Here is a 14,168-nt window from a genome sequence, read left to right on the forward strand (position 1 = left end):
AACTTTTTACTGAGAGGATCAATCCGATCAGTGTTACTCCGTTTTAATATATTTCAAAGTAAGCGAACATACTCAAGGGACACTAAGTTCCATTGTACAAATGATCAATATCGTTTGGCTATAATGTAAACTAATTTAGAGTATTTGACCGTTATTTTGAGAGATTACAAGTATGGAATTTAGAAATATTGTATATGTATTTTCTCTTTTCGAATCATCAAGCAGATTTGCAACCAATATAGCAGTTTTTATTCCAGGAAAAATATCATTTTCAATTCTAGACTGATTTAAACATATATAAGCACAGCAAGACGTTTTTCTAATGTGAAACTACCGTTTTGACTTGAGTCCCGTAAAAATTTCCTACGAAATTAAAAACATGTTTCAATGAAACATTTCAGCAAAATCTCCATATGAAATCGAGTGTCCAAAATATAAGTCTGTTTGGAATTTGAGACAAAACGGTAATCCGTATGTGTTTCTACATTTTGAAGTGAATAAAAATAGTTCGGTTCGGGTCATTCCGTAGAAACACCTCGTTGTAATTTGTTGTTGCTGTATCAAATTCATGAAACTCATTTGCGATAATTTTAAAATATCTCTGATAAACTTCTAACCCACTAAAGATATAAGCGCACTGTTTGGAATGCCTACAGATGGCTCAGTGGGCGTAAAATGATAGCCATCCTTATCAGCTCCATAGCTGCCGTATTGGGTTTCTCCATCGGGGCCAATGTAGCTGAACTTGCTACTTTCATATATTGCGTCCCATCGGCATCCGTTATCAGCTTTCCTTCCTCTCGTCTCGTCTGGCCATCACTTGTTTCATACCTTAAAATGAATTAAAAATTATAATTTTTCTCTGCACCGAAACATATATCACATCTCTCACTCAAATCTGTAGCCATCATTAGTAGTAATATACTCCTGGTGAATAATGGTTGCCGAGGAACTGTCCGCAATGGGTGCGGCATTCAAACTCGCAACCGCAATTACAATCAGAAAAACCTAAAAATATATCAGAACTTCAAACTTTTTAATGATTCAAGCAAAATAAAACAACTTCACTCACCTGCTTCAAAGACATCTTCCGTAAAAATGACCTAACCAGTTGCAGGAGCAGTGCCAAAATAAACCTGCCCAGCGCTTAAACACGAAATCATGCGTGTTCAATCTCGGTATCTGGTTTTAACTGACTTTTTGGGCAATCTACCTACCTTTATGGGAACGGCGGAGATGTGATGTGATTCGCACCTTCAAGGTGAGGATTGTTTTGATCGCATGAATGCGGGGAATTTGCAACAGATGAATGTGTTTTTTGTTTTTCGAATTGAAGATCCACGTACCGTAAAACGGGGTAAACTTGATAGTTTTTCACTACACTTTTTTATATTAAACTTTGGGAGGGATTATTAGAGTATGTTTAAAACTACAAATGAACTTTAACACTTCACTTTTTGCAAAAAAAATAAAATACTAAAATCACTAAGGTGAGCAAATACCTTTAAACTCTAATATGTGTTGCTTATCTTGACAGATAGGCCTATTTCGTCTGCGACTTACAGACTTCTTCAGTGTCGAGTGCTCGACACTGAAGAAGTCTGTAAGTCGCAGACGAAATAGGCCTATCTGTCAAGATAAGCAACACATATTAGAGTTTAAAGGTATTTGCTCACCTTAGTGATTTTAGTATTTTATTTTTTTGCAAAAAGTGAAGTGTTAAAGTTCATTTGTAGTTTTGATAGATTTTGTTTTAATTGAACATGCAAAGAAATTTTTATTTAAGATTATGAAAACAAACAATCTATGGATAAACCTAGTATTTTTCATAAAAAAATACAATTTTTGATTTTGAGGGTAACTTAGACAATCGGTGTGTAAACACATGAAAATTCACAATCATAAAACTATTTGACATTATTGCAGTTACAACTGCATTAAATATTGTCAATAGAGAATGTAGATTATATTTTATCCATAAATTACAAAATTTACAAAAAAGTCTAGTACACGACACTGAAGACGGCCTTACAGTTGAGGTCGAAATACGCGTATCTGTCAAAGTTTACAAACTCTAGTGGAATTAAATAGTAAAGTACTTAATTCGGTTTTTTTTACCTACTTTAAAAACAATCTGTCAAAATAAAACATCTTCAACACTATAAAAAGCCTGAAAGTATTTCTTTAAACAAATATTTCTGAATTGATAGCGATTGATGTTGATGCTTCAACATTAATTCCGACATTGGTAAATGAATTTTTTTCTTTTTTTTTTTTGTATAGGGAAATGAATATATTCCGAACAAAATCGTATGATTTAACACTTCAATCGTCGCGCTGTTGTATTTTGTCCAACACTGCTGAAAAAACCTCGCTTTCCGTTCACAACAGTAGCGCGGTGATTCTGACGGTGGCAAATCACGCGACGACTGGGAGGTTAAGTAAAATGAATGGTGCGTTGCATAGATCTAGGCGTTGAACAGGTGAGGTAACTTAGACAATCAGTGTGTTAACACATGAAAATTCACAACCATAAAACTATTTGACATTATTGCATTAAATATTGTCAATAGAGAATGTAGATTATATTTTATTAAAAAAAACATAATTTACAAAAAAAAAAGTCTAGTACACGACACTGAAGACGGCCTTACAGTTAAGGTCGAAATACGCGAATCTGTCAAAGGATACAAATTGTAGTGGAATTAAATGGTAAAGTACTTAATTCGTTTATTTCACCTACTTTAAAAAAAATCTGTTAAAATGAAACATCTTTAACACTATAATAAGCCTGGAAGAATTTATTTTAAAAAGTATTTCTGAATAGATAGCGATTGATGTTGATGCTTCGACATTAATTCCGACATTGGTAAATTTTTTTTTTTTTTTTTTTTGAATATGTAAATGAATATATTTTGAACAAAATCGTATGATTTAACACTTCAATCGTCGCGCTGTTATTTTGTACAACAGTGCTGAAAAAACCTCGCTTGCCGTTCACAACAGTAGCGCGGTGGTTCTGACGTTGGCAAACCACGCGACGTCTGGGAGGTTAAGTAAAATGAATGATGCGTTGCATACATCTAGGCGTTGAACAGGTGTCTGGACAATAAGTCGAATGCCGTTTGGCTGAACGCCATCGGCCGACCGCTGTTTGGCCGAATGTAATCTGGCCGGAAGGGTTATTTGGCCGAGTGCCGTTTGGCTGAAGCCGAAAATAATCAATTTGCCCTCAAAGCCAACGCATATGATTTATTAGTATTAGGTCGACTGATCAACTATTAAATTGATTGTTTTTTATTATCTTACTAGACGTAATATCATTAAAAAGAGCTCCAGAAAATCGGTTCGTTAATTCATGATGAAGCAGTGAATTCTTAAAATCATGTTAACAGTTATTGGTTACGAATGGTGGAAATTTCTTATGACTCACTGGAACAGAGCCTGCTTCTCAGCTACAGCTGTTCTTATGATCCTGGACCGAACGGGAATTGAACCTAGACACCTTCAGCATGGCTTAGCTTTGTAGCCGCGGGCTCTAACCACTCGGCTAAGGAAGGCCTCTTGAATAACCCAATTTATTGATAATGCTATTTGCTAAGAGATTTGAGACCGAATTAAAGTTCTACTATCAACTAGGCAGTTAATCAGTGACGACTTTTTCAAAACTATTTCAAACAGCGACCGTTGAGCAAATAGTTCGTAAGTATTTAAAAAATGCTCAATTTTTTTGTATTCACTCTGACATGAAATGCCATACTAATATTTCCTTTTTACTTTTGCATTCGTTTTGCTCTACTGAATTAACATAAATTATGTTACAATCAAAGCTACTCGAATTTTAAAGATACCCATTTACCATTTACCATTTTACAGTATTAATCTTTAATCTTTTGCTAGTTGTCGGTCTAGGACCTTACCGTAATGGAAATATTTCTTGACCTTCCTAAGCGTAGACTATCATCGTGCTTCCCAAAAGATATAAGAATGCGAAAGTGGCAACTTTGATAAAATAAACTCTAATAAAAAAACTGGAAGTACTAATAGAACACAAAGCTGAGAAGCTATTAATACACGTTATCAAATATTGGGCATGAACCTGACAAAAGTACACACATTTGTTTGTTAATAATAGAAAAACTTGAATTGCACATTTCGAAGTAAATACGAATTTAATTTATTGTTCAAAATGTTCAAAATGTTTATTCCAAAACAGCTAGTCGCACTTTGTCAAATTTATCGTCAAACTTCCTATCGTTTCGTTGTTGTACTATAATTGCGCATTGTCACTCTGTCTGAGAATCGATTACAGCTTAGTCACCGTTGGCCGATATCCGCGCTCATCGGCGGTGTAGTCCACTCGGAATCGCTGTCCGTTCGGATCCGTGAATTCGTACGATCCCGTGATGGAAATGGCCGGTGCTTCGGCACCCTCCACCGGCTTCAGGACACCGACTTCTTCACGTTTTTGGCCGTCGGATTGTTCGTAACTAAAATAAATATATGCATTAATATATAAAAATAATACACTGAATTATGAATTCTTACGCAAAATTGTATCCTCCATCAAGGTTGTTTTCGTTGGTAAACTGCACAATTTGAACGTCATCCTGTGCTGCAATGAGGGTGCATGCTAGCAGAGTCAACGTGAAGGTAATCTGTAAAATAAATATTGATTATTACCTCGAATAACAAGTCTGGAAAAGCAAATAGAACTTAAACAATGATTAAAAAGTGAACTATCTTCTTAAAAATCAAGCAAATAAGCTCACTCATACAATTCGGGGACCCACACAGCATAAGCTTCATTAAATAGTTTCAATGAATTTCTATTGAGAAACGTCAGGAACCTGCATCCTACTAAGAAATTGTACACTTTTGTGCGGAAACACATCTAGCAGTAATGCCTGCTGAATTGTTTTTAAAAACGCCTCTTTGAATTCTTCGGACAATCCTTATGAATTTTTCCAGCAGATCATGAGCTATACTATTTTTCCTGCACTGCATTCAAAACCTCGTCCTTTAAATTTCATAAAGATTGCTCAAGAAATCGCAACACTGACTGTATCAGCGTATTGTTCAAAACATCTCTTAAGACTTAAAACTGTCATAGAAAAATGCATATCTCCAAACAATTTTTTAAGCACAATTTTATATCTGTTTCTACTGGTTTAAGCAAAAAATACTACAGGAATTCGTTCAAGAATTATTCAATACATTAATTAGTAAGATACACTGCGGCAAGTTGAAACGCGCGAGGTAAGATTAATTGCAAGATCTTCTTCTTCTTCTTCTTGACATTACGTCCCACTGGGACAGAGCCGGCTACTCAGTTTAGTGATCTAAGAGCACTTCCACAGTTAATAACTGAGAGCTTTCTTAGTCAAAGTTGCCATTTTCGAATTCGTATATCGTGTGGCAAGTACGATAATACTCTATGCTCAGGGAAGTCAAGGAAATTTTCATTACGAAAAGATCCTGGACCAACCGGGAATCGAACCCAGACACCTTCAGCATGGCTTTGCTTTGTAGCCGCGGACCCTAACCACTCGGCTATGGAAGGCCCCATGAGTTGCAAGATATCATAGTCAAATTGAGGAATGATGAGAAATAAAATAACAAAAGCAATGTCTAGTGTACTGTAAGTTGTGGGATCGAAGCGCAGTAGAACGATTCCATTAAATTTCACAGTTTTACATCTCAGCTCGTCCAAATTGGCTGTGAGTATGAACTTCAGTTTTTTTTAACACCGTCTGCTGGTTTAAGCCGTAATAGACATGACAACCCTAGTTGCGTTAAAGCCTTATGTTAACAGATGGAATAATCTTTTAGGGAAGAAAAATCTGGTAAGATTTATTTGCATTATATTCAAAAACTTTCGAACTGTCCCACCCGTTTCGTTTTGCCCCTGTGTACCTTATAACCTAAAAGACACCTGGATATTCATGTTTGTCCATTGACGACGGCGCTACTTCAGATAACGCACCAACATGTGAACTTTCATATCGAAATGATTGTCTAATAAACGTGGGAATCAAAACCACACTGTTCAGCATAAAGTACATCGATACCTAATGACACATATGGCCACGAAGATCTGTGGCTGAATATTATACAGGAGTTCTTACTGACGTTTTTTTCGAGTTTTTCGTTAAAACTTTCTCTAATAGTTTTTTCCTACAAAACTCCAAAGATTCCTTTATTAAGAAGGGCTACAAGGAAATGTTCAAGAATTTCCCTTGTGATTTTACTCAAGGGTATATCCAAAATATATCATCAGAGAAAAATCCATGAAATTCTCCTATGATAAATCGGAAGAAAAGTTTTGTCAACAGCTGACATAACTTTCTTTAGAGTTGCTTCAACATCCATCCATCAATCTTTGGGTTCATCCACAAACTTCATAGCGCTGAAAATGAGCACTTTGGACACCCATCCACCCCCTCGTAGCGCTTTTTGTATGAATATTCTACAAATTTTCTATGAGCTATAACGTCACGAGGACGCCCACCCACCCACTTCAGTGTTATGAAATTCGTGAACAGGCCCTTTACAAGCGTTTCATGATCACTTTTGCATAAATAGCGTGTAGCGCTCACTGGTTTTTTTTTTTTTTGAATATTTTCTACAGTGTGTCCGTACATTTTTTGATGGTTTACGTCTATGTAACCGACCTGAACAAATTGAACATTCCTGCTATATATGACGTCCACTTAGATCGCCTAGGTGTTTTTCACCCAAAACAAGTTTTGGGCTGTCCATTAATTACGTCCATTAATCAGGAGCCCCTATTATATTGAGCTTGTGCTGAGCCATTGTAGTAGACGACATTTTTCGAGACGAATAGTGATTCGTTTTAGTACGTTTTTATTCGTCCCTAATTAGAGCACGTCTTTCCTTACATATGCTTACCAAAAAGCAAGCTTATCTGCCATAAAAAATACCTTGCCCCTATACCTTCCCGTATAAACTGACGTAGATGTAGGGCTATATCCGGCCCACTGGGGGCCGGTTCAAAATGCAACATCAATTCCTCTCCATTGGTCTGCATCAGTGAATCAAATTGTCATCGAAACAGACGCAAAACAAACAACGAAACCAGCGCGCTCACAATCGTTTATTCCAACTTTTGCGGATTAGGATACAATTTCAATAAGAATTGTCATGACAAACACGAGGAACAACATCTTTTAAACCTTTTCAACTCTTGAGTAATCTGTTTTTTGAATTCGATAATGCAGCAATGAAGAAAACACGGAGAAATTTCTCGAAAATTGCAATGCAAAGCTTAGAAAATCTACGCACCCAGTGAGAGATTTTGTCATATTCTGTTCAAGTTGTGATAAACTGTTGTTGCAGAATGAGATTGTTGCAACAAGAATAGGAGTGGACAATGTCTTTGTTGCTGTGTGTTGGTTGACAATTGATTCACTGGTTCGCATTCTGAGGTGGTAGGCGCCATTATTGCCTGAAAATAAAAGGTCATTAAGGGCTGTCCATTAATTACCTAAGACAATTTTCGGATTTTTTAACCCCTCCCCCTCCCACCTGTGGTAACCGGCACTCGCGGAACATAACCACACCACCATGATAAGATTTTTTGAAAATCAGAAATAATTTTTATGTATTTCGCTTAAGAAATCTCAAACTCCCCCCTCCTTACGTAATTTATGGACGACTCCTTAGCACTTATACACTGTTAGTCCCAAGCAGTCATGTGGTTTGTTTATTTTTTGTGTAAGTGCACGTGATCTGTTTATACTGGGGTAGCAACCACGGGGGGTGTCAATCAAGCTCAAGCTCCTGTTCCGGACACAGAATCATGTTTCATATACTTTGATTTGAATTCCGAGCAGTTCATGAAGAGTATAGGGGAAGGGTGGTAAAATTAACACTTTAAGGATATCATCATCTTGCTTTTGATAGAAAATCGAGGAACATGTATAGTTCTATCCCACAAGATCGAAACTAGGGATGTTATCCAAAGCAGCAACACAAATTCAGATTGAATAGCTAAATTTTCACATATTTTTATCCCTAGCAAAAAACGATTGAAATGTTCATTTTACCTGCACTATGTGGGTAAAATGAACAGCTGTTGGTGGTAAAATGAACATCATGCAAAAAACGTGAGCAAAACTAATATTTAAAAAAAAATGTGTTACCTTCCCAAAAATTTAAATATATATAAATGATTTTAACCCATTCAAAAAGAAAACTGAAGTTTCAGATTTACCATCATAAAAACATTTTAAAATCTTAGTTTTTGTTGATATTTTTACTTCTATTGACCTCCGTATCAACCCGAACACTCTGATTTATAAATCGTCCGTGCGCGATAAAAAAAAAAAACAATAAAATTTGTTTTTGTTTGTCGATTTCTATGAAGCACTCTTTAGTTTCTTATCTAAAAATTCCATGTCAGAAACATTCGGAAACGTTATATTCTATTGAAGGGTGTCCACGATGAAATTGCCACACTATGAAATTGCTCTAACTTTTTAACCGTTGTGTAGAATTTAATGAAAATTTGGGTGGATTTAGTTCATAGTGCATTATTTACATCCTGCAAGTTTTAAAGTCCTGTGATCAAAACTCGCGGAAATGGAGTCGAAAGAACAGCTCGTGCGTGATAAAATCTTGCGCATTCATCACGAGAACAAGGATCTCTCGCATCGTTCCATCGCTAAAACGTTGGGAATCGCGAATTCCACGGTGTCGCGAGTGATTAAGCGGTTCGAGGAACGATTGACCACCGATCGGAAGCCCAGAAGTGAAGGAAAAAGTATTCCGTACAACACCAAAATCACAACCGCGTAGTTGGGGCCTTCAACCGAAACCCGAACGCCTCCGTTCAACAGAACAAGTCCGCCAAAACCCGTGCCAGGAAGTTGTACCTCAACATGCTGACGAAAGTTGAATGCTGCATCATGGACGACAAAACATATGTGAAGGCCGACTTCAAACAGATCCCCGGCAACCTGTTTTTCACGGCCAAGAATAAGTTAAGCGTTCCCGAGCATGTTCGCACTCAGAAGATGTCCAAATTTGCGAAGAAATTCCTGGTTTGGCATGCCATCTGCACGTGCGGGAAGCGGAGTGCACCTTTCGTGACCCAGGACGCGATGAACGTACAGGTGTACATGAAAGAGTGCCTCCAGAAGCGGCTGCTTCCTCTCCTGAAGGCCCACAACGTCCCAACAATCTTTTGGCCGGATTTGGCCTCATGCCACTACTCCCAAGGACGTGCTGAAGTGGTATGCGGACAATAAGGTCAATTTCGTGCCGAAAATGTTCAACCCTCCCAACACTCCGAAGCTTCGCCCCATCGAGAAGTACTGGGCGATTATGAAGCAGCACCTTCTTGAACGACCTAAGGTAGTGAAGACAGTCGAGGAACTGAAGAAAGTGTGGGTTTACATGCAAAAACGGTTGATTCACAGGTTGTGCAGAATCTTATGGCCGGGGTTAAGGCCAAGGTATGGGCATTTGCGTATGAACTGTGAATAAAATACGAGTAAAATGGTAAAATTAAGTTTAATGGTTATTTTTCAATCCCTGAAAATTTGATGGCAATCAGATGAAAACTCGAATTTTGCGAATCAATTTTGTGTGTGGCAATTGCATCGTGGACATTTAGCTTATTGGTTTCAATTATGTTATATCCCATCACTCGAGTTGCAATTATTATTATGAAAAAAAAAAGATTTTTCAAATCCAAAACTCAACATATTTGCCGATGTTGGCACTCATTGAACAATAAGCTGCAAAAACAAGCTCTTTACCAATGCGGATGTAATGTCAAGAAGAAGAACGAATTCTGTTTTGAATCAAATAAATGATAAAAAAAGTTTTAGTTATTCTTGACATTGAATCACAAGTTGAAATAAATTCTAACATCAAGTTGGTTAACTAGTCAACGGGGCTTCTCACATCAGAAAAGTCTTTAAAGACTTCATGAGCCGCATTAAATCCATTTTTGTGGCGTTGCAGTCTAACTTCAACAGAACTTGCTGCTCATCTCAGCGTTCTATGTTCACTTCCAAATTAATTACCTGAGAATTTATTTTTTCATTTGGCATCCACTATTTCATTTGAACAGCAGTGGTGGAAATGTTCGCATCACGAAGCACCTCTCGAGTGCAGACCAACACAAAACAAACTTGACCCGCCCGCGAACAGGCTGCTCGGGAGAAAACGCAAAATATTCACGAACATTTACTCGCAAGTAATCAAACAAGGTTTTATTTACTATGGTTTTGACAGGCAAATCAAATGGATATCCATCAAATTGACAGAGAACTAAAGTAAAGCAGAAATTTCGGAGAGGAAATAACTATTGTCTCTAAAGCGCTCCAAACATGTTCACGAATCACTTTAGCTTCGTTCACTCGCGAGCACGACAGATGCGAGTAAATCAACACTATGATGCTCGCGAGCATTTTGTTTTGTTTTTTTTTTTTCGGTTCAAAAGACATGTTCACCACTTTTCATAACTGCGTTCATCGTGTATTGTACCATGCCAACACAGTTGCAGATCACATACATTTATAGATCACTTTGGCGTTCAACATCGGATATTAATGGAAGACATTTCTCTAGATTGTTGTTTCTATATATTGAATATTAGCAGTTTTAACTAGTGATCCATACTATGGGTTAGGACTTTCTATTTGCTGCAGTTATAGATCACTTCCAAATAAAGCAGATTACTGCCATTTTAATCATTGGATTTGATTTTTTCAAGCAAGAGTATAAAAATTAAACATTTACAACATCAAAAGTTTTAAATTTCATTTTTAAACAAATACAAGTAGGTAAACGGTTTAGTATAGTGTGGAAACAGTTCATGTATCAATTACTACAGTGCAGTATCACAAAAAAAACTCGAAGAAATGTAAAATCAGGGCAGCGACTTATATAGGGATCAAATGGTCGGCGTTGAGTCAGGGTGGACCAAGTGACTTTTTTCATGTTTTGAAAAAAAAAATGGGTTAAAAGCCTAACGCTCTGTAATTTTTGAACTCCTTTAAATTTTAGTTCAATATTTCTACACATCTTTGTGTTACTTCCAAACAATATAATGTGAAGTGATAATCATGAAAAAACATAATCCAAACCTCTGATAGAACGATTTTTTAATGGGCTATGTGTACTTGGTCTTCTCTGACTGATCTAAAGACCACCGTTCAGTGAGTTGGTTCACTCTGACAGAACAAACTCTAGGAAAATGACAATCATTTAAGGTGAAGATTATTCTATGTCAAACCTTAAATTTTCAAGAGCACAAATCTGGAGAACCAAACATCCTTTTAAGCTGAAATCTTAATCGATTGGTCACTAGCTGGTGGTGACCAATCGATTAAGTTTTCAGCTCAAACGGGTGTTCAGTTCTCCAGATTTGTGCTCTTGAAAATTTGAAGTTTGGCCTCGATTCATCTTCACCTTAATGCTTACATGGTCAAACTGGGTGCACATCTCTAAAATAAGCAGATTATAAAGACCCTCCGATACCAGTGACGTAATTTCTTCAATAATCCATTCGTCAATACCGAAATCAATGGCATTACGATAGCTTGAAAATTAAGGCTTTGCAGGGTCAGGGCATTGAATACCAGGAATATTCAAATATGTGTTCAGTCAGAGTGGACCAAGTGAAAATCTTGAGTACCAACCAAAATATACTAGTCCAATTAGCACACGGGTTCTAGCACATTCCATACACACACCTTAGAACTACCATAAACTTCTATTGGACTCTGAAATTGACTGAAAAACTGCAATAATCAATCAGTTTATTGCTTTCCAAAACTTTGTCCGCTCTGTCTGCACAGAAATTGTTGCATTTTCTGCCCATCAATCCAAATATGGTAAATGATCAAACATCAAAATCAAATACATTGAATTAAGTAATATTTATTAATTTCTATTGATGTATAAATAAAAGAACCACTCGATGTCGAAAAATCTGACAAATCTCTTGAAATGTTTTTTTTTTTTTATTTTTCTTCGCATTCCTCAGTACGTTGTTCATTTTCGCTATTATGACAATAAGCACTTGGTCCACTCTGACTGCACTCTTTTATCGATTATTATTGATCATCCAAAGTAAATTTGTTACATATCTCTCGCAGTTTACAGCATTCATCAAATCGGGTCAAAGTGAAATGGAGGTAAGGTAATTTCGCATCTAATGAGAGAATAATCCAATTTTTCCAAGTTTTGTACTAGGTCCACTCTGACTTAACACCGACCAAATATGCTTGAAAACAAGGACAATTATCAAGGTTAAATGGTCAAAGCGGGGTTTCTGAAAAGTTTAATTGTCTGAAAAGCGCCTACAGGTATTATATTTTGATCCATTTATAATTCCTTTCCCTCCTGCTATTTTTTTTTTTGCAATAAGATGTGACGTAATGCTAACTTTCGTCAAATCACTGCAATACCAATGCATTGAATTGATTTTGCACTCTGATCCAGGATATGTCACAATTTGATCCATAATATGAAAATTGATTCACAATGTTTTTGCAATTCCGTTGCATATTAGCCTACTTTTTGCCTAGAGAATGAATAACATAACGACCTACTTTTCCTACTGAAATAAACAGTACTGAAAAGCGCTACTTTCCAGCACTAATAATGGTATTGAAAATTAGCTCTTATCGTACTGTTTTTGGAGTCATCAAATTGATATCTGATTGCATACATACGCCTTTTATTGAATTGTTATGAATTTCTGAATGACTCAATCAACTATATTCTGATTCTTTATCAGTTGGTCGATCCGAATTGACATAGGTTGTAAGTTGGCTGTAAGAGATTCTCAGTTGGAATAGGATCGTTTTGTGGACGTAATACAGGCATTAGAGTTTGCTAGTTAACTCTCAAAAAGCCAATTGTATGCGTTGTCTTACCTGGTCTGTCCTTGAATATAGAATCAACAATGGGAGTGTTTGAATTTGTGACACGAGTTGTTCTAGATGCATGGATTCCCTTGAAATATGTTGATTCACCAAGAAATAATTCAACTACTAAGACATTTTTCGTAATCGCAAAAAAAAAAGTTGTGTGCACTCGTCGCAAAAATCGAGTTTTTCAGCTCTCGTTGTAATTATCAATCATTTATTATTCAAAAGTACAACTCATGCTGAAAATATAATTATTTTGCTACTTGCTGCATAAATAGCTATTTCAGAAACTTAAAATATTTCGAATTTTTATGCAATTCTGATTAAATAATACATATAAAACAGTTAACTTACTAAAGTTCCAATTTGAAACGATGGGTTCGTGCTTTTATATTAAAAAATATGTATATTATGTTATTTTATTAAATTTTTAAAAGTTGAATTCTACACTAATTGATCCATGTGCCTGACACCTAGATGAGTGGAGAAAATGTCATTCCCGAACGTTGACCGGACCAGGAATTGAACACAGCTGCCTTTCGCATTGTCTTGCTTTACGTCTAGGTGCTTACTTATTGAGTTAACAACAACCCTTCTATTCTTTATGTAATAGTATCTTTTCACTTGTGTGTTATGATGATATTCTCGTATTTCACTCTTTCACAAAATTGTTCTGCATTTTAGTAGCACTTTAACGGATTAGAAATAAATTTCATCAGCTACTCAACTCACCAAGAGCTTCATATTAGCACTAAAATGCTGCCCGTATCCACTAGGTATTGATAAAATCTGTGCGATTACACTCCTCAAAAACACTTGGTTCGATTAGTAGAAGCAGCTTGCCACTGTTTATCCACTCGAAGGCAAATTCCCTATTAACTACTGCCACCGGCTGAAAATGTCCAAAGTGCGCGTCTAACGTTTGCTGAAATCGCCACTCGGTAAGCGTGCACGAGAGGACACCTCTGAACTTATGACCGCGGTAGAATAATAAAACGATTTGCGAGCTTGCGCCAGCATTTATATAGAGAAGAGGTTGTACTTATGTAGCAACTTTAGCACATTAGATGCTAAACCCTTCCCAAAACAAATGTGTGTGTCCACCTGGTGGCTCCAAGAAGATGAGCAGTCGCCAACGTCTTCAAGTCTTCAAGAGGATGGGATTCGAGGCTACGCCAAAACGACCATTTCGTCGGTCAGCTGAGTTTGGCTACAAGAGTGAGAGAACATTTTATCGCAAATGATGATAAATAATAT

General features: G+C 36.6%; 2 protein-coding genes across 2 annotated transcripts; both read right to left on the reverse strand.

Annotated features, from left to right (window-relative positions):
- Window positions 1-226: 226 nt before the first annotated feature.
- Window positions 227-1,190, reverse strand: LOC110675468. Its single transcript, XM_021840576.1, has 3 exons — window positions 1,073-1,190; window positions 893-1,008; window positions 227-831 (listed from the first exon to the last, which is right to left on the reverse strand). The coding sequence occupies exons 1-3, from the start codon at window positions 1,085-1,087 to the stop codon at window positions 651-653; spliced, it is 312 nt and encodes a 103-aa protein (XP_021696268.1). The 5' UTR covers window positions 1,088-1,190; the 3' UTR covers window positions 227-650.
- Window positions 1,191-4,171: 2,981 nt separating this feature from the next.
- LOC5578132 (endocuticle structural glycoprotein SgAbd-5) lies at window positions 4,172-13,917 on the reverse strand. Its single transcript, XM_001663650.2, has 3 exons — window positions 13,644-13,917; window positions 4,549-4,658; window positions 4,172-4,490 (listed from the first exon to the last, which is right to left on the reverse strand). The coding sequence occupies exons 1-3, from the start codon at window positions 13,653-13,655 to the stop codon at window positions 4,307-4,309; spliced, it is 306 nt and encodes a 101-aa protein (XP_001663700.1). The 5' UTR covers window positions 13,656-13,917; the 3' UTR covers window positions 4,172-4,306.
- Window positions 13,918-14,168: the final 251 nt, after the last annotated feature.

The sequence above is a fragment of the Aedes aegypti genome, chromosome 2 (genome assembly GCF_002204515.2).
Source record: "Aedes aegypti strain LVP_AGWG chromosome 2, AaegL5.0 Primary Assembly, whole genome shotgun sequence".
Taxonomy (NCBI): Eukaryota; Metazoa; Arthropoda; class Insecta; order Diptera; family Culicidae; genus Aedes; species Aedes aegypti.

What these genes read in the sequence shown, in the direction of transcription:
- LOC110675468 (XM_021840576.1), bottom strand. An exon ending in AATGATGGCTACAGATTTGA is followed by an intron (nt 832 to 892) that starts GTGAGAGATGTG and finishes ATTCATTTTAAG; the next exon opens with GTATGAAACAAGTGATGGCC.
- LOC5578132 (XM_001663650.2), bottom strand. An exon ending in GATGGAGGATACAATTTTGC is followed by an intron (nt 4,491 to 4,548) that starts GTAAGAATTCAT and finishes TATTTATTTTAG; the next exon opens with TTACGAACAATCCGACGGCC.